This window comes from Anomaloglossus baeobatrachus, chromosome 2 (assembly GCF_048569485.1).
Source record: "Anomaloglossus baeobatrachus isolate aAnoBae1 chromosome 2, aAnoBae1.hap1, whole genome shotgun sequence".
NCBI lineage: Eukaryota > Metazoa > Chordata > Amphibia > Anura > Aromobatidae > Anomaloglossus > Anomaloglossus baeobatrachus.
In genome coordinates this window covers 182,902,978-182,921,640 of record NC_134354.1, presented here as the reverse complement: position 1 = coordinate 182,921,640, position 18,663 = coordinate 182,902,978, and the positions used below count along the sequence as shown (strand labels likewise).

The following is an 18,663-nucleotide window of genomic DNA, read 5'->3' as shown; positions in this document are numbered from 1 at the left end:
ACGTGACTGCCACTAGGAAGACCACCTTCTGCGAAAAGCGTGAAAGAGAAATATCCCTCATTGGCTCGAAGGGTGGTTCCTGAAGAGCCGGTATCACCCTGTTCCGATCCCAGGGTTCTAGCCGACGCTTGGAAGGAGGGACTATGTGGCAAACCCCCTGCAGGAACGTGAGTGCCTGAGGAAGCCTGGCTAGACGCTCTTGAAAAAAAAAAAACACAGAAAGCGCCGAAATTTGTCCCTTAAGGGAGTCGAGAGACCACCCCTTTTCCATTCCGGATTGAAGGAAGGACAGAAAAGTGGGCAAGGCGAATGGCCAGAGTAAAACCCTGATCAGAGCACCAGGATAAGATCTTCCACGTCTTGTGGTAGATCTTGCGTTGGTTTCCTGGCGTGTCTCATAGTGGTAATGACCTCTTGAGATAACCCTGAAGACGCTAGGATATAGGACTCAAAGGCTACGCAGTCAGGTTGAAGGCCGCAGAATTCAGATGGAAAAACGGCCCTTGAGATAGCAAGTCTGGCCGGACTGGTAGTGTCCACGGTTGGCCTACCGTGAGATGCCACAGATCCGGGTACCACGACCTCCTCGGCCAGTCTGGAGTGACGAGGATGGCGCGGCGGCAGTCTGATCTGATCTTGCGTAACACTCTGGGCAGCATCGCCAGAGGAGGAATACGTAAGGCAGTGGAAACTGCGACCAATCTGGTCTTGAGAACGTGCCAGAATGCCGGGACCTTGTTGTTGTGCCGGGACGCCAATAGGTCGACGTTCGGCTTCACCCAGCGGCAACAAATCTCTTGAAACACGTCCGGGTGAAGAGACCATTCCCCTGCGTCCATGACCGGCGACTGAGAAAGACTGCTTCCCAGTTTTCTACGCCCGGGATGTGAACTGCGGAGATGGTGGAGGCTGTGGCTTCCACCCACAGCAGAATCCGCCGGACTTCCTGGAAGGCTTGCCGACTGCTTGTGCCGGCTTGGTGGTTGATGTATGCCACCGCCGTGGCGATGTCCAACTGAAATCGGATCTGCCTGCATTCCAGCCATGGCTGGAACGCTTTTAGGGCTAGATACACTGCCCTCACCTCCGGAACATTGATCTGGAGGGAGGACTCTGTTGAGTCCATGTACCCTGAGCCCTGTGGCGGGGGAAGACTCCCTGACAGACTCGCGTCAGCCGTGACCACAGCCCAGGATGGGGGCAGGAAGGATTTTTCCTTCGATAAGAAGTGAGAAGAAGCCACCACTGAAGGGATGCCTTGGCTGCCCGAGAAGAAGTAACGTTCCTGTCGAGGGACGTCGATTTGCTGTCCCATTTGCGGAGAAAGTCCCATTGAAGTGCGCGCAGATGAATCTGCGCAAACTGAGCTGCCTCCATTGCTGCCACCAACTTCTCTAGGAAGTGTATGAGGCGCCTCAAAGGGTGTGACTGGGCTCGAAGGCGCGATTGCACCCCTGTCTGTAGTGAACGCTGTATGTCCAGCGGAAGCTTCACTATCGCTGAGAGAGTATGAAACTCCATGCTGAGATATGTCAGTGATTGGGCCGGTGTCAATCTTGACTTTGGGAAATTGATGATCCACCCGAATCTCTGGAGAGTCTCTAGAGCAATGTTCGGGCTGTGTTGGCATGCCACCCGAGAGGGAGCCTTGACCAGCAGATAGTCTAAGTAAAGGATCGCCGAGTGTCCCTGAGAGTGTAGGACCGCTACCACCGTTATGACCTTGGTGAAGGCCCGTGGGGCTGTCGCCAGGCCGAGAGTTATTGCCACGAACTGAAGGTGTTCGTCCCCTATGGCGAAGCGCAGGAAGCGCTGAAATCCTGGTACAATCGGCACGTGGAGATAAGCATCCCTGATGTCGATTGATGCTAGGAAGCCTCCTTGGGCCATCAAAGGCGATGGCAAAGCGGAGAGATTCCATCCGGAACCGTCAGGTTCTCTGTCCGTTGAGCAGTGTGAAGTCCAGAACGGGGTGGAGTGATCCGTCCTATCTGGTGTTCACCGCCTGGAAATGCATCGGCTCGCTCGGGGGACGGAGATGCTCTGAAGCAACTAGTCGGAGGACGAGAACTGAGCTCTATCCTGTGACCGTAAGACAGAATGTCTCCTACATCGGTCTTGGACACGTGGGGGCCACTGCCCTGACCTGGACCGCCATACAGAAAAGGTTCTCTGTGCACGGCGGAGGATGAAAAAACCACCGCCTGAGACGTCAAGACGCTAAATGCGGAGCAGACCGCATTAATGTGAGACAGAGCAGCAGAGATAGCCTGGAGTGCCCGCCCCTGCAAAGGCTGGGGCAACGGACGCGCCTATGGGTTCCTAGATGGATCTCATTAGGAGTTCTATCCGTCTGTCCGTGGCATTCTTGAGCGTGGACCCGTCAGCCACTGCTACCACTGATCTAGCCGCCAGTCAAGAGACTGGAGGGCACCTTATGCCACTGAGCCCAAACCTTAACAACGTCAGAGGGGAAGGGACAACGTGTGTTATAAGGCGTTCAGTAAAACGCTTGTCCTGGAAGGCGTGCTTCTGTACAGTATCTGTGAAGCTTTTAGAGCCACGTCCGGACAGAGTCCTGGGTTGCGACCTCCGTCCCATCCTCTAGAGGGTCCTCAAGCTGAGACCCTTGAAGAAGTCGGGGAAGATTCCAAGCAAGGCTGCTTAGCCGGACTGGGACTGCGGTTCGTGCTGGAGTTTACCACGTAATAACTAGAGGCCACCCCAGGAACACGCTTCGTCGCAGACCGATAGAGGCCTGGGGCGATCCCGCAGTGCCCGGGCCTGTGTAAGGGGCCGGTCTGGACTGCAAACTCCTAGTCTCTTAGCCGACCATTTGTCCATAGTCTGAGACATGGATAGTGAAAATGACCCAGAGAGTTTCTCAGCAAAGCTGTAACTCTGTCCCTGCCGCCTGGACAGGGAACGCCGGCGAAGTTTTCATCATGCAAACTCTGTCGCTGTCATCTGTGCAGTGCCCGTAATATAGCCGCACAAGAGGTTAAAATAAGCCGCGGCCGGCAAACAGGCACGGTCGGCGCGGTAGTCCCGGACAAAAAATGCACACCGCAGTCGCAGCTGCGTCTGAGGCCAAGGTGCTTCATGCACCGTCCCAACGGGGACACAGAGTACCTGTAGATGCAGGGCCATGTCCCTGACGATACTCCGTCTCCTGTCCGGCAGGGGCTGCGGATGTGGCTTGTAGCCACCAGATTCTCTGCCCCGGGTCTCCCTCAGCTGCAGCCAGAAGTTGCTGAAAAACATGGCTGACGGCGTTCTCTGAGGAGGAGGGAGGCGTGGGCGTGTCACAAAAAAGTGCGGGAATCTGGTGCCCCAGCGTGGTTAGTGAGGGGGGCGGAGAACAGCTCAATGTACTACAGCCCTCACTGTCGGCGTCATACCGACCGTCCCGCCCTTTTCCCTGACTGGCAGGTCTGGGGGCGGGAGAATCCCATACTAGGCCGCAAAAGCCGGGGACTAAAGTTAAAATCGCGGCCGGCCCGCAGTGCACGGTCGACGCGGTAGTCCCGGACCCATACGCACGCCGCAGTCGCTGCAGCGTCTGGGCCCAAGGTGCTTTATGCGCCGTCCCAACGGGGACACAGAGCACCTGGAATATGCGGTACTAGGCCGCAGAAGCCGGGGACTAGAGTTATAAGCGCGGCCGGCAACAAGCGCGGTCAGCGCGGTAGTCCCGGCGCACTAACACGCCCAGCAGTGCTGCAGCGTGTATGACACAAGCGCTCCATGCGCCGTCCCCAGGGGGACACAGAGTACCTCACAGTAGCAGGGCCATGTCCCTGACGATACCCAGCTCCTGTCCAGCAGATTCCCCAGGGGCTGCGGAGGGAGCACGGTCCCAGTATCTGGAGACCGATTATGGATCCCACTTCACCCAGAGCCCTGCAAAGATGGGGAAGGAAAACAGCATGTGGCTCCTGCCTATGTACCCGCAATGGGTACCTCAACCTTAACAGCACCGCCGACCAGAGTGGGGTGAGAAGGGAGCATGCTGGGGGCCCTATATGGGCCCACTTTTCTTCCATCCGAAATAGTCAGCAGCTGCTGCTGACTAAGTTGTGGAGCTATGCGTGGATGTGTGCCTCCTTCGCACAAAGCATAAAAACTGAGGAGCCCGTGATGCACGGGAGGGTGTATAGCAGAGGGGAGGGGCTTTACACTTTTAAGTGTAATACTTTGTGTGTCCTCCGGAGGCAGTAGCTATACACCCAATTGTCTGGGTCTCCCAATGGAGCGACAAAGAAAATATTTTATTCTTTTTTTTACCACAAAATTGTTTTTTCAAACAGGTAGCTTTTTTTCCACAAGGGTATCAGGGAAAGAAGGGAATTTTGTTTACTTACCGTAAATTCCTTTTCTTCTAGCTCCAATTGGGAGACCCAGACAATTGGGTGTATAGCTACTGCCTCCGGAGGCCGCACAAAGTACTACACTTAAAAGTGTAAGGCTCCTCCCCTTCTGGCTATACACCCCCCCGTGGGAGCACGGGTCCCTCAGTTTTAGTGCAAAAGCAAGAAGGAGGAAAGCCAATAACTGTTTCAAAAACAAATTCAATCCGATAAACAATATCGGAGAACGTAACTTATCAACATGAACAACATGTGCACCCGAAAAACAAATACCCTAAGAAAAAACAGGGCGGGTGCTGGGTCTCCCAATTGGAGCTAGAAGAAAAGGAATTTACGGTAAGTAAACAAAATTCCCTTCTTCTTTTTCGCTCCTAATTGGGAGACCCAGACAATTGGGACGTCCAAAAGCAGTCCCTGGGTGGGTAAAAGAATACCTCGTGATCGGGCTGTCAGGCAGCCCTTTCTTACAGGTGGGCCACCGCCGCCTGCAGGACTTGTCTACCTAGGCTGGCATCCGCCGAAGCGTAGGTATGCACCTGATAATGCTTGGTAAAAGTGTGCAGACTCGACCAGGTAGCCGCCTGGCACACCTGCTGAGCCGTAGCCTGATGCCGTAATGCCCAGGACGCACCCACGGCTCTGGTAGAATGGGCCTTCAGTCCAGAAGGAGTCGGAAGCCCAGCAGAACGGTAGGCGTGAAGAATTGGTTCCTTGATCCACCGCGCAAGGGTGGATTTGGAAGCTTGCGACCCTTTATGCTGACCAGCGACCAGGATAAAGAGTGCATCTGAACGGCGCAGAGGCGCCGTGCGGGAAATGTAGATCCTGAGTGCTCTCACCAGGTCCAACAGATGCAAACCCTTTTCAAATTGGTGAACTGGATGCGGACACAAAGATGGTAAAGTGATATCCTGATTGAGATGAAAGGAAGATACCACCTTGGGAAGAAACTCTGGAATTGGACGCAGTACTACCTTGTCTTGGTGAAACACTAGGAAGGGAGATTTGCAAGATAACGCCGCCAGCTCTGACACTCTCCGAAGAGACGTGACCGCCACCAGAAAAGCCACTTTCTGTGAAAGCCGAGAAAAGGAAATCTCCTTCATAGGCTCGAAAGGTGGCTTCTGGAGAGCAATTAGAACCTTGTTCAGATCCCAGGGTTCCAATGGCCGCTTGTAAGGGGGAACGATATGACAAACCCCTTGCAGGAACGTGCGTACCTTAGGAAGTCGCGCCAGGCGCTTCTGAAAGAATACGGATAGCGCAGAGACTTGTCCTTTAAGGGAGCTAAGCGACAAACCTTTTTCCAACCCAGACTGCAGGAAGGAAAGAAAAATAGGCAATGCAAATGGCCAGGGAGAAACTCCCTGAGCAGAGCACCAAGATAAGAATATCTTCCACGTTCTGTGGTAGATCTTGGCGGAGGATGGTTTCCTAGCCTGTCTCATGGTGGCAACAACATCATGAGATAAACCTGAGGTCCCTAGGATCCAGGACTCAATGGCCACACAGTCAGGTTCAGGGCCGCAGAATTCAGATGGAAAAACGGCCCTTGAGACAGCAAGTCTGGACGGCCTGGTAGCGCCCACGGTTGTCCTACCGTGAGATGCCACAGATCCGGGTACCACGACCTCCTTGGCCAGTCTGGAGCGACGAGAATGGCGCAACGGCAGTCGGACCTGATTTTGCGGAGCACTCTGGGCAACAATGCCAGAGGTGGGAACACATAAGGTAGTCGGAACTGCGACCAATCCTGAACTAAGGCGTCTGCCGCCAGAGCTCGGTGATCGTGAGACCGTGCCATGAAAACCGGGACCTTGTTGTTGTGCCGTGACGCCATCAGGTCGACGTCCGGCATCCCCCAGCGGCGACAGATCTCCTGAAACACGTCCGGGTGAAGGGACCATTCCCCTGCGTCCATGCCCTGGCGACTGAGAAAGTCTGCTTCCCAGTTTTCCACGCCAGGGATGTGAACTGCGGATATGGTGGATGCTGTGTTTTCCACCCACGTCAGAATCCGCCGGACTTCTTGAAAGGCTTGCCGACTGCGTGTTCCCCCTTGGTGGTTGATGTACGCCACCGCTGTGGAATTGTCCGACTGAATGCGGATCTGCTTGCCCTCCAGCCACTGTTGGAAGGCTCGCAGAGCAAGATAGACTGCTCTGATTTCCAGAACATTGATCTGAAGGGTGGACTCTCTCTGAGTCCACGTACCCTGAGCCCTGTGGTGAAGAAACACTGCTCCCCACCCTGATAGGCTCGCATCTGTCGTGACCACCGCCCAGGATGGGGGTAGGAACGACTTTCCTTTTGACAATGAGGTGGGAAGAAGCCACCATCGGAGAGAGTCCTTGGCTGCCTGAGAGAGGGAGACATCCCTGTCGAGGGACGTCGACTTCCCGTCCCATTGGCGGAGAATGTCCCATTGTAGAGGGCGCAGATGAAACTGCGCGAAAGGGACTGCTTCCATTGCTGCCACCATCTTCCCTAGGAAATGCATGAGGCGCCTCAAGGAGTGGGACTGGTTCTGCAGGAGAGATTGCACCCCTGTCTGCAGAGAGCACTGCTTGTCCAGTGGAAGCTTCACTATCGCTGAGAGAGTATGAAACTCCATGCCAAGATATGTTAGTGATTGGGTCGGGGTTAGATTTGACTTTGAAAAGTTGATAATCCACCCGAAACTCTGGAGAGTCTTCAGTGCCACGTCCAGACTGTGTTGGCATGCCTCTTGAGAGGGTGCCTTTATAAGTAGATCGTCCAAATACGGGATCACGGAGTGACCCTGCGAGTGCAGGACAGCTACTACTGCTGCCATGACCTTGGTGAAGACCCGAGGGGCTGTTGCCAGCCCGAAAGGTAACGCTACGAACTGCAGGTGTTCGCTTTCTATAACGAAGCGTAGAAAACGCTGATGCTCTGGCGCAATCGGCACGTGAAGATAAGCATCTTTGATGTCTATTGATGCTAAGAAATCTCCTTGAGACATTGAGGCTATGACGGAGCGTAGAGATTCCATCCGGAACCTCCTGGTTTTTACGTGTTTGTTGAGCAACTTTAGATCCAGGACGGGCCGAAAGGACCCGTCCTTCTTTGGCACCACAAACAGATTGGAGTAAAAACCGTGACCTTGTTCCTGAAGAGGAACGGAAGTCACCACTCCTTCCGCCTTTAGAGCGGCCACCGCCTGCAGCAGAGCATCGGCTCGGTCGGGCGGTGGGGAAGTTCTGAAGAAACGAGTTGGAGGACGAGAGCTGAACTCTATCCTGTACCCGTGAGACAGAATGTCCCTCACCCAACGGTCTTTGACCTGTGACAGCCAAATGTCGCCAAAGCGGGAGAGCCTGCCACCGACCGAGGATGCGGAGAGAGGAGGCTGAAAGTCATGAGGAAGCCGTCTTGGTAACGGTTCTTCCTGCTGTCTTTTTTGGGCGTGACTGAGTCCGCCAAGAATCTGAGCCTCTCTGATCCTTTTGAGTCCTTTTGGACGAGGAGAATTGGGACCTGCTTGAGCCTCGAAAGGACCGAAAACCAGACTGACCCCTCCTTTGTTGGGGTTTGTTTTGTCTGTGTTGAGGTAAGGATGAGTCCTTACCCTTGGAGTGTTTAATGATTTCATCCAAACGCTCCCCAAACAATCGGTCACGAGAAAAAGGCAAACTGGTTAAGCACTTCTTGGAAGCAGAATCTGCCTTCCATTCTCTCAACCACAGGGCTCTGCGCAAAACCACAGAGTTGGCTGACGCCACCGCCGTACGGCTCGTAGAGTCCAGGACAGCATTAATCGCGTAAGACGCGAATGCAGACATTTGAGAGGTCAATGGTGCCACCTGCGGGGCAGATGTACGTGTGACCGAGTCGACTTGTATAAGCCCAGCTGAAATGGCTTGGAGTGCCCATACGGCTGCAAAAGCTGGCGCCAACGACGCTCCAATAGCTTCATAGATGGATTTCACCAGAGCTCCATCTGCCTGTCAGTGGCATCTAAGTGCCGCTCCATCTTCCACTGCAACTAGAGATCTAGCTGCAAGCCTGGAGATTGGAGGGTCCACCTTGGGACACTGGGTCCAACCCATGACCACGTCAGGGGGAAAAGGATAGCGTGTATCTTTAAGCCGTTTAGAAAACCGCTTCTCAGGATAAGCGTGGTGTTTCTGGATTGCATCTCTAAAGTCAGAGTGGTCCAGAAAAGTGCTTAATTTACGCTTGGGATATCTGAAATGGAATTTCTCCTGCTGTGAAGCTGCCTCCTCCGCAGGAGGAGCTGGCGGGGAAATATCTAACATCCTATTGATGGACGCTATAAGATCATTCACTATGGCGTCACCATCCGGTGTATCCAGATTGAGAGCGGTCCCAGGATCAGAATCTTGATCAGTTACATCCGCCTCATCACCCATAGATTCGTCCCGCTGGGATCCTGACCAGTGAGACGAAGTTGAGGGCCCCTCATAACGAGCCCGCTTAGGTTGTCTGGGACTGTTGTCTGAGTCAGAATCGTCACCCTGGGGTGCATGTGACACCCCCGGAGCTTGGAAGTGTTCCAGCTGAGGGGGACCAGGGAGCAATGATGCCACAGTGTCCATGGTCTGAGTTACTGGTCTAGACTGCAATGTTTCAAGAATCTTTGACATGGTCATAGACAATCTGTCAGCAAAAGCTGCAAACTCCGTTCCTGTCACCTGGACAGCATTCACAGGTGGTACACTCTGGGTCACGTCCAGCAGAGGCCCCGGCTGTGCAAGTTGCACAGGGGCCGAGCACTGCACACAATGGGGGTCAGTGGAACCTGCCGGTAGAGCAGCCCCACATGCGGTACAGGCAGCATATAATGTCTGTGCCTTGGCACCCTTGCGTTTTGCGGACGACATGCTGTTGCCTCCTTGTAATCTAGGAGGGTATATAGCCGAGAATCACCAGCGACCGTACAATACAAAGTATTTGCAAACACAAAATACTCAGTATACAAACGGCACAAGTGGGGGTGAGCCCTTGAGGGCTGCTTACCGCCCGCTGAACAGCGGGTATGAGGCCGTAGAATCCCGTGTCTGGGTCTCCCCGTCTCCCCTCTGCAGCTCAGCGTGCAGGCAGGAATGGCTGCCGGCGTTCTGTGAAGAGGGGCGGACCGTGGGCGTGCCACAAACAAAGTGCGGGAAACTGCGTCCTACTGTGCCTGGTGTGAGGGCTGGAGTATGTAAAAAAGACTCCAGCCCTCAGCGCTGATGCTCTGTACAGCGTCCCGCCCTCCTCCTGACTGGCAGGTGCGGAGGCGGGAACGAACGAACTAGGCCGCAAAAGCCGGGGACTGTAGTAATAAGCGCGGCCGTGATATATGCACGGTCAGCGCGGAAGTCGCAGTCCCAGCGGCCGGCGCGACCGTTCTCCCTGAGTCTACCCACTCAGCTAAGCTGAAGTGAGGAAATGGCACAAGCGCAGCAGCGCTGTTGTCCCCGGCGCACTAACACACCCAGCAATGCTGCGGTGTGCGCGCGTATGCACGGGGACACAGAGTACCTTGACGGAGCAGGGCCATGTCCCTGACGATACTCAGCTCCATATCCAGCGGCTTCTCCAGGGGCTGCGGATGGAGCACGGTCTCAGTGCCTGGAGACCGGTAAAATCCCACTTCGCCCAGAGCCCTAATGGGGATGGGGAAGGAATCAGCATGTGGGCTCCAGCCTCCGTACCCGCAATGGGTACCTCAACCTTAACAAGCACCACCGACAGAAAGTGGGGTGAGAAGGGAGCATGCTGGGGGCCCTGTATGGGCCCTCTTTTCTTCCATCCGACATAGTCAGCAGCTGCTGCTGACTAAATAGTGGAGCTATGCGTGCGTGTCTGACCTCCTTCGCACAAAGCAAAAACTGAGGGACCCGTGCTCCCACGGGGGGGTGTATAGCCAGAAGGGGAGGGGCCTTACACTTTTAAGTGTAGTACTTTGTGCGGCCTCCGGAGGCAGTAGCTATACACCCAATTGTCTGGGTCTCCCAATTAGGAGCGAAAAAGAAAAATGCACCATAAAATGTAATGTGCAATTTCTCCTGAGTACGACGATACCTCATATGTGGTGGAAATCAATTGTTTGGGCATACGGCAGGGCTCAGAAGAGAAGGAGCGCCATTTCACAGTAAAATTGATTGGAATTATTAGCAGACGCCATGTTTCATTTGGAGACCCCCTGAGGTGCCTAAACAATGGAGCTCCCCCACATGTGATCCCATTTTGGAAACTAGACCCCCCCCATACAAAAAAAATTAGTTTGGCGAAATAAAAAATACAGACATCAGTAAAAAAAAAAAAAAAAAATAAAAAAAAAATGAGCGCCTGCCACTAAGACCAGTGCCAAATGTGAGAGCAATGCACGAGTCTCGCATCGCATCATCTACTGCAGTCTGGAAGCGAGCAACTGCGCTGGATAATGCGATGCGAGAGGGCGGGGCGGCAGATGAGAAAGGGCGCAGCGGATGGAAGATGGGAAAGGGCGCAGCGGGTGGAGGAGCGGCAGAGGATGGGAAAGGGCGCAGCGGATGGATGATGGGAAATGGCGCAGCGGATGGATGGGAAATGGCGCAGCGGATGGAGGAGCGGCAGAGGATGGGGGGGGGGGGGAGGTGAGATGGGGATACCTACCTTACAGGATGGATCTAGGCAGCAGGATCACAGCAGACAGAAGAGGCAGCAGATGAAGGAGGCAACAGATCGAGGAGGGTGAGAGGGGGCAGTAGATGGAAAATGGGAGAGAGCAGGCAGCAGATCGGGGAGGGGGGCAGAGTCTGATGGGAGAGAGAGATGGCACATGGAGGAGGGGGGGGCCCCGGGGGGAGGGTGGCTTGCAGCACATGTAGGGGGAGGGTGGCTTGCAGCACATGTAGGGGGAGGGTGGCTTGCAGCACATGTAGGGGGAGGGTGGCTTGAAGCACATGTAGGGGGAGGGTGGCTTGCAGCACATGTGGGGGGAGGGTGGCTTGCAGCACATGTGCTGCAAGCCAGCCACCCTCCCCCCACATGTGCTGCAAGCCAGCCACCCTCCCCCCACATGTGCTGCAAGCCAGCCACCCTCCCCCCACATGTGCTGCAAGCCAGCCACCCTCCCCCCACATGTGCTGCAAGTCAGCCACCCTCCCCCCACATGTGCTGCAAGCCAGCCACCCTCCCCCCCACATGTGCTGCAAGCCAGCCACCCTCCCCCCACATGTGCTGCAAGCCAGCCACCCTCCCCCCACGTGGGGGGAAGGTGGCTTGCAGCACATGGAGGGATAGGAGGTGTGGCGATGGAGAAGGGGCAGCCGATGAAGGAGGCGGCGGCCGCCGATCGGGAACAGTGGGGGCCGATTCGGGGGCAGCAGCGGCTGAAAAAGGTGGGTGCGACGGCGGCGGGGACAGCGGCGAGCATGGCGGCGGGGACAGCGGTGGATCGCGAGCGGCGGCGGGGACAGCGGTGGAGCGGGAGCATGGCGTCGGGGACAGCGGTGGATCGGGAGCGGCGGCGGGGACAGCAGTGGAGCGGGAGCATGGCGCCGGGGACAGCGGTGGAGCGGGAGCATGGCGCCGGGGACAGCGGTGGAGCGGGAGCGTGGCGCCGGGGACAGCGGTGGAGCGGGAGCATGGCGCCGGGGACAGCGGTGGAGCGGGAGCGTGGCGCCGGGGACAGCGGTGGATCGGGAGCAGCGGCGGGGCGATCGGAGACAGCGGTGCATCGGGAGCAGTGGCGGGGACAGCGGTGGAGCGGGAGCAGCGGCGGGGCGATCGGAGACAGCGGCGGGGACAGCGGTGCATCGGGAGCAGCGGCGGGGACAGCGGTGGAGCGGGAGCATGGCGCCGGGGACAGCGGTGGAGCGGGAGCATGGCGCCGGGGACAGCAGTAGATCGGGAGCATGGCGCCAGGGACAGCAGTGGATCGGGAGAAGCGGCGGGGCGATCGGGGACAGGGGCGGGCGGCGGGGACAGCAACTTACCGCTCTCCTCGGCTTCCAGGGACGGTCACAGGCCGCAGATCCACATTGATTGGAGAGAGCGGTCACCAGACCGGTCTCTCCAATCAGAGCTGGGGGCGGGTGAAGCACCGATCACCCAGCTCCAGCCAGTGGCCAGTGCTACAGCAGCACTGATCAGGGCTGGATTTCAATGTTCCAGCCATTTTCAATGGCTGGAACATTACAGTGGCTGTAATTGGCTGAGCGGCGTTCGTCAGCCAATCACAGCCTCAGTAGGTTCGGGGAGGAGGCACCACCCCTCCTGAGGTCAGGCAGAGGTCCCCTCCTTCCCGAATCTACCGTATAATTAAACAAATTTCACTTCCCGGGGCTCCGGGACCGCGATTTCGCCAATGTCGTACTGAGTACGTCATGGGTCGTTTAGCACGATGTCACCATGACGTACTCAGTACGTCAAAGGTCGTTAAGGGGTTAAAGCTTCCCTAAATCCTGGCAGCTCCACTTCCAGAGGGTTTGGCATGCAAGAGCAATAAAAGGGAAACCTCCTTCTGCAGCTCCTGGGCTGCATTCTTTGAAGGTGCACCTTGGCCCCGACTCCCCTTCCAGACCCTAAAAATAACTTTATAAAACTTGGCCCTTAGGTATGCTAATTACCTTGGTTGGCCAGATGGGCGGGCTCATTTTCTGCTCCTTTATCATTCTCCTGCTGCTGATCGCCATCCCCTCCTTCCTTGATTGAGGGGATGACTTCCTCCGTCATCATCCTAGTCGCATTTTCAAATCTCGCACCTGTGCAGTTAGGTCTGATCGCGCAGGCGCAGTTCGCTCTGCCATATCGCGGCCAGAGCAGAAAACAGCTGCTCTAGCTCGCGCCGGTGAGCTAGATGCGCGGGCGCGAGATTATGGGCAGGTACGAGCATGGCGCTCATGCATAGCGCTGACCTCACCAGCGAAATGCTCGTACCCGCCCATAATCTCGCGCCTGCACAGTTAGCTCACCAGCGCAAGCTAGGGCAGCTGTTTTCTGCTCTGGCCGCGATATGGCAGAGTGAACTGCGCCTGAGCAAGCAGACCTAACAGCCCAGGCGCAAGATTTTAAAATGAGACAAGGATAATGACTGAGGGCATCATCCCGTCAATCAAGGAAGGAGGACAGCGATCAGCGGCAGGAGGGGGATAAAGGAGCAGAAAATGAGCCCGCCCATCTGGCCAACCAAGGTAATTAGCATACCTAAGGGCCAAGTTTTATAAAGTTATTTTTGTGGTCTGGAAGGGGAGTCAAGGTCAAGGTGCAGCTTCATAGAATGCAGCCCAGGAGCTGCAGAAGGGGATTCTTTTAGTTTAATAGGGAACAATCTGGTGACCGGTTCCCTTTAATGTCTTGTTTCAGTGCTTTGGAGGGGGAGCAGAGCGAAGCCAGCCCCCGGTCATTAGTAATCTATACATATTAAGGGGTGGGCATAATTAAATGAGCCAGACAACCCCACAAAACAGGAAGCTCATTTGTATAATCCTAAACCATAGTAGATCTGTTGGGACTCAGACTTCTCTCAAGATTGGAACTACCTAAAAAATTATCCTTTCTTGAGAAATATCAATAATAGTTTAGCTTCTTATGGACTGGCCAATTTTTTATTTTCATTTTTTTTTCCTCATTGCTTCTTCCAATAGCCACAAATGTTTTTCTGTTTTTTTCATTAGACAGCCATATGTGGGTTTGTTTTTTATGGGATTAGTTGTAGACTTGAATGACACCATGTCTGTTTACAAAACCCATTATACTTCTAGAGAGGTATGGGAGGATAAGTGAGGTGCAAAGTGAGCGGCAGAGAAACTGGTTGTGCAGATTCTATGGAAACTAGCTTATCCCAGTGCTGAACTCCGATAAACTGCTGTATCATTTCCTCCATGCCTCTGATGCTTCTGCATGTGCTAGCAAAGGGAAAATTGGGGGTGGGGGAGCAGGAATCCCTCAGTTGCATGTTAGAGAGCCGGCAGAGGGATAAACTGATGAAAAACAGTCCAATATGCCATATTTTCCTGACTAACATACACATGGATGTATTGTCGGGCATTACCATTTATAGAAGACTGCATACGCGATGATACATCGCAACACCGGATTAGCTGTGACACTACAGTGTACAATTTGCCCAATTCAGCATACTGATATTTGATTGGAGGACCTGGCCCTTCATCCATTGCTACTAGCATAAATGTTGCAGGCACATTGAGTTTTAAGAGCTGGGTCTTTTCTTGCATGCCTGAAGAAAGAAAAATAAAAAATAGTATTAGCCACATTAACGTATAATAGTCAATACATACTTTAATAATCCAAAGATTGTCTCTTACCGAGATTAGCATACATGACAAAAAGGTTGAAGTACTGCTGTAAATGCCGTCCATGCTCGGACACTTCTCTCCTCAGAAGGTTCAAGACTGCCCTCAGTAACTGATCACTCAGGCTCAAATTATCATAAGTCTAAAAAAGAAAAGAATGAAAATAAGACCCAGCACTGGAATCCGTGATGTAGAGATGAACGAGATACTCAGACGTGACAAATGTAGGCACTGTTGAAAGGGAAAAATGTACACCTACCTGAGTGGATGGTCCAGGTGAGGCAAAGGGTAAAGTACAAGGTCCATCTTGCAAAGAAAAATGTGCAATAAATACTACCAATTTTGCAAAAGCTCCTCTAACTTCAGCACTAGGGCATTCCAGAAGATATTCAGAAAAGCGATTTGGATAAGCAAAAAGAACGCCATGTGCAAACCAGTAGCGAACATTCTTGCTGTGGCGGAGCAAGATGCACAATGCGTCATACCTGAAAAACAGCGTTAACCAAGTCAAGGCAAAAAAATCCAAACTCTTATTTGAAAAAGCAAATCACATTATCATTAGTGTATTTGCACTTAATCTTTCAGGGGGATTCCGGCATGAAAACTGCCTAAAACATGTCAGAAAACGCTCAAGAGAATGCGCATAAAACATTTCTATGTTAAAAACAACTTGCTTTCATATGTCCAGACTTTTACCTTTCTGAAGGAAAAAAAAAATAAAGGGGAATCTGTCTGTAGGATCAACCCACCTAACTCATATATGGGCATGCAGATCATGGACTGTTGAATGATACCTTGATATCTGTGATCTGATGTTTTATTCCAGAGAAAGCTTCCTGAGAATTTGCCCCCAGAGCTGATGTTAAATGAAGGAGGGTGTTACTAGTATGAGACATGTAGATCAGAAAAGCAGACTGTCAGTCATTACATGTCTTACACTGGTAACGCCCCCTTTCATTTAAAATAAGCTCTGCAGGCAGATTCTCAGGGAAATGTGTGTGCGGACCATAGATCTTAAGAAAAATTGTTGATTTTTCAGATCGCAGATATCAAGGTTATATGGACAACTTAGAAGGATTGATCCTACTGACAGATTTAGTTTAATTTTTCCTTCACAAAGATTTATAAAGGGATTTTTTTGCACACGTGGTAGTTTTGAATGGTACAACTCACTTTACGATATCAGCAAACATAATAAATATTCAGGGGTGGGGGAAATGAGATTTTTTAAAAAGTTTTAATGTCTAAAAAAAATATTTTTTTTCAGACCGCAAAAACAACTTTATAAATATTACCTTTTCGTATGTAAATTTTTTGGTAGGGCCTAAAGGGCGGGCTCTCTTTCTCCTTCGTTCCCCCCTCCTGCAGCTGTACGCCGTCCCCTGTGTTGATTTGAATTGATGACGACACCCCCGCCATCCTCCACATTGTCTCGAAGTCTCGCGCATGCGCAGTTATCGTAGCCCACTATCGCGGGCCTGTGCACAAAACTATCCCTCGCGCGCACCCGGGATATATTTGCTGAGGCACGATATTATGCGCAAATACTAGCATGATGCTGGTGTGGTCATGCACAGCACTGCCCATAATCTCGTGCCTCACCAAATACATCTCAGGCGCGCGCGAGGGATAAAAGCAACCTCTATTCAAAATATTATCTTTTGCAAAGTGTGCACAGTACCAACGCGCGAGGGATAGTTTGTGCACAGGCCCGCGATAGTGGCCTACGATAACTGCGCATGCGCGAGACTTCGGCACAGCGTGGAGGATGACGGGGGCATCGTCATCAATTCAAATCAACACAGGGGATGGCGTACAGCAGCAGGAAGGGGGAACGAAGGAGAAAGAGAGCCCGCCCTTTAGGCCCGACTAAAAAATTTACATAAGATAAGGTAATATTTATAAAGTTGTTTTTGCGGTCTGAAAAGGGGGCCAGATACGAGGCACACCTTCATAGAATGCAGCTGAAGAGCTGCAGAAGGTGGTAGTTTTAGTTGCATAGGGAAAGATCTGGTGACAGGTTCCCTTTAATGGAGATATCCATGCAGGGTAATTCATTTCATAATTTAATCGATTGGGCTTTTATGGATGTGGCAAAATCAAATGTTTTTTTCCCCTTCAATTTAAAAACCCACCCTAGGAAACCTAATCCTGAAACAGAAGTTCAGTATGTAGTACGAGCGACGAAGCTATCTTATTTTTATATATAGCCTGGGCTTCATAGGTGTGCCTAGATGATGGCAACAGGAGCCTTCAGGTGCCACCCGGCAGCCATTACAGACCCCTCATCAGGATCGCAATATTAAACAAAATGTGGTCAATCTCAGACAGCAGCAGTCAAGTCACTAAATGCAGCAATCTGAACCAATTGCTGCTATTATGGCAAACGCTGGGTTTGTAACCCAGGCATATGCCCTGTGTGGAGGAGGCTAAGTTACACACACTTCATAAATACTACTTTTATGGGAGAATGTTGTGAGTGTACGTTGTGACCAGTTCAGAAAGCATCAGTGTATTATAAGTTCAATGGTCAATGTAAAAACAGTGAGCTTTCGGGAGCTGACCAAATCACACTTACCAGTCACTGGCAGGCCCACGGACGACTTTTTTTGTATGGAATCCTGTGGTAAATAAGAATTTAGCAGCAAGCTGTATACTAATCATGGTGATTTCCTCTGGCTCAGGCATCAAATGTTCTTGCCCTGAAAATATATATAAATATATGCATGTCTGTACAATACAAGCAAACATGTAAAACCACATACCTCTGAATACACCACCACCTGACCGTTTTCCCCCTCACAACCCCCCCCCCCCCAAAAAAAAAAATTAAACAAAAATCCTATGCAGAAACAATTTCTTCTAATTGGTCTGCTCTGTACTCAAGTACAATGCCTTGCGAAAGTATTCAGCCCCCTTGAATTTTTCAACCTTTTCCCACATTTCAGGTTCCAAGCATAAAGATTAAATTGTTAATATTATGGTGAAGAATCAACAAGTGGACACAATTGTGAAGTTGAACGAAATGTATTGCTTATTTTAAACTTTTATAAAAAAAACAAACGGAAAATTGGGGCGTGCAATATTATTCGGCTCCTTTAAGTTAATACTTTGTAGCGCCACCTTTTGCTGCGATTACAGCTGCAAGTCGCTTGGGGTAGGTCTATCAATTTTGCACATCGAGAGACTGAAATTCTTGCCTATTCTTCCCTTGCAAATAGCTGGAGCTGAGTGAGGTTGGATGAAGAGCGTTTGTGAACAGCATTTTTCAGCTCTTTACACAGAATCTCAATTGGATTCAGGTCTGGACTTTGACTTGGCCATTCTAACACCTGGATATGTTTATTTGTGAACCATTCCATTGCAGATTTTGCTTTGTTTTGGATCATTGTCTTGTTGCAAGACAAATCTCCGTCCCAGTCTCAGGTCTTTTGCAGACTCCAACAGGTTTTCTTCAAGAATGGTCCTGTTGGTCCATCCATCTTCCAATCAATTTTAACCATCTTCCCTGACCCTACTGAAGAAAAGCAGGCCCAAACCATGGTGCTGCCATGCCATGTTTGACAGTGGGAACGGTGTGTTCAGGGTGATGAGCTGTGTTGCTTTTATGCCAAACATATCGTTTGGCATTGTGCCCAAATAGTTCGATTTTGGTTTCATCAGACCAGAGCACCTTCTTCCACATGTTTGGTGTGTCTCCCAGGTGGCTTGTGGCAAACTTTAAACGACACTTTTTATGGATATCTTTGAGAAATTGCTTTCTTCTTATCACTCTTCCATAAAGGCCAGATTTGTGCTGTGTATGACTGATTGTTGTCCTATGGACAGACTCTCCCACCTCAGCTGTAGATCTCTGCAGCTCATCTAGAGTGATCATGGCCTCTTGGCTGCATCTCTGATCAGTCTTCTCCTTGTTTGAGATGAAATTTTTGAGGGACGGCCGGGTCTTGGTAGATTTGCAGTGGTATGATACTCCTTCCATTTCAATATGATCGCTTGCACAGTGGTTCTTGGGAAGTTTA

At 52.0% G+C, this 18,663-nt stretch overlaps 1 protein-coding gene across 1 annotated transcript in view; it reads right to left on the bottom strand.

Annotated features, from left to right (window-relative positions):
* USP9X (ubiquitin specific peptidase 9 X-linked) overlaps positions 1-18,663 on the bottom strand; it is a 316,376-nt gene that overhangs the window by 17,397 nt on the left and 280,316 nt on the right. Inside the window, 4 exon segments of the mRNA XM_075335516.1 lie at positions 14,380-14,565; positions 14,654-14,783; positions 14,901-15,126; positions 17,220-17,343. Coding sequence (XP_075191631.1) covers positions 14,380-14,565; positions 14,654-14,783; positions 14,901-15,126; positions 17,220-17,343 — 666 coding nt within the window.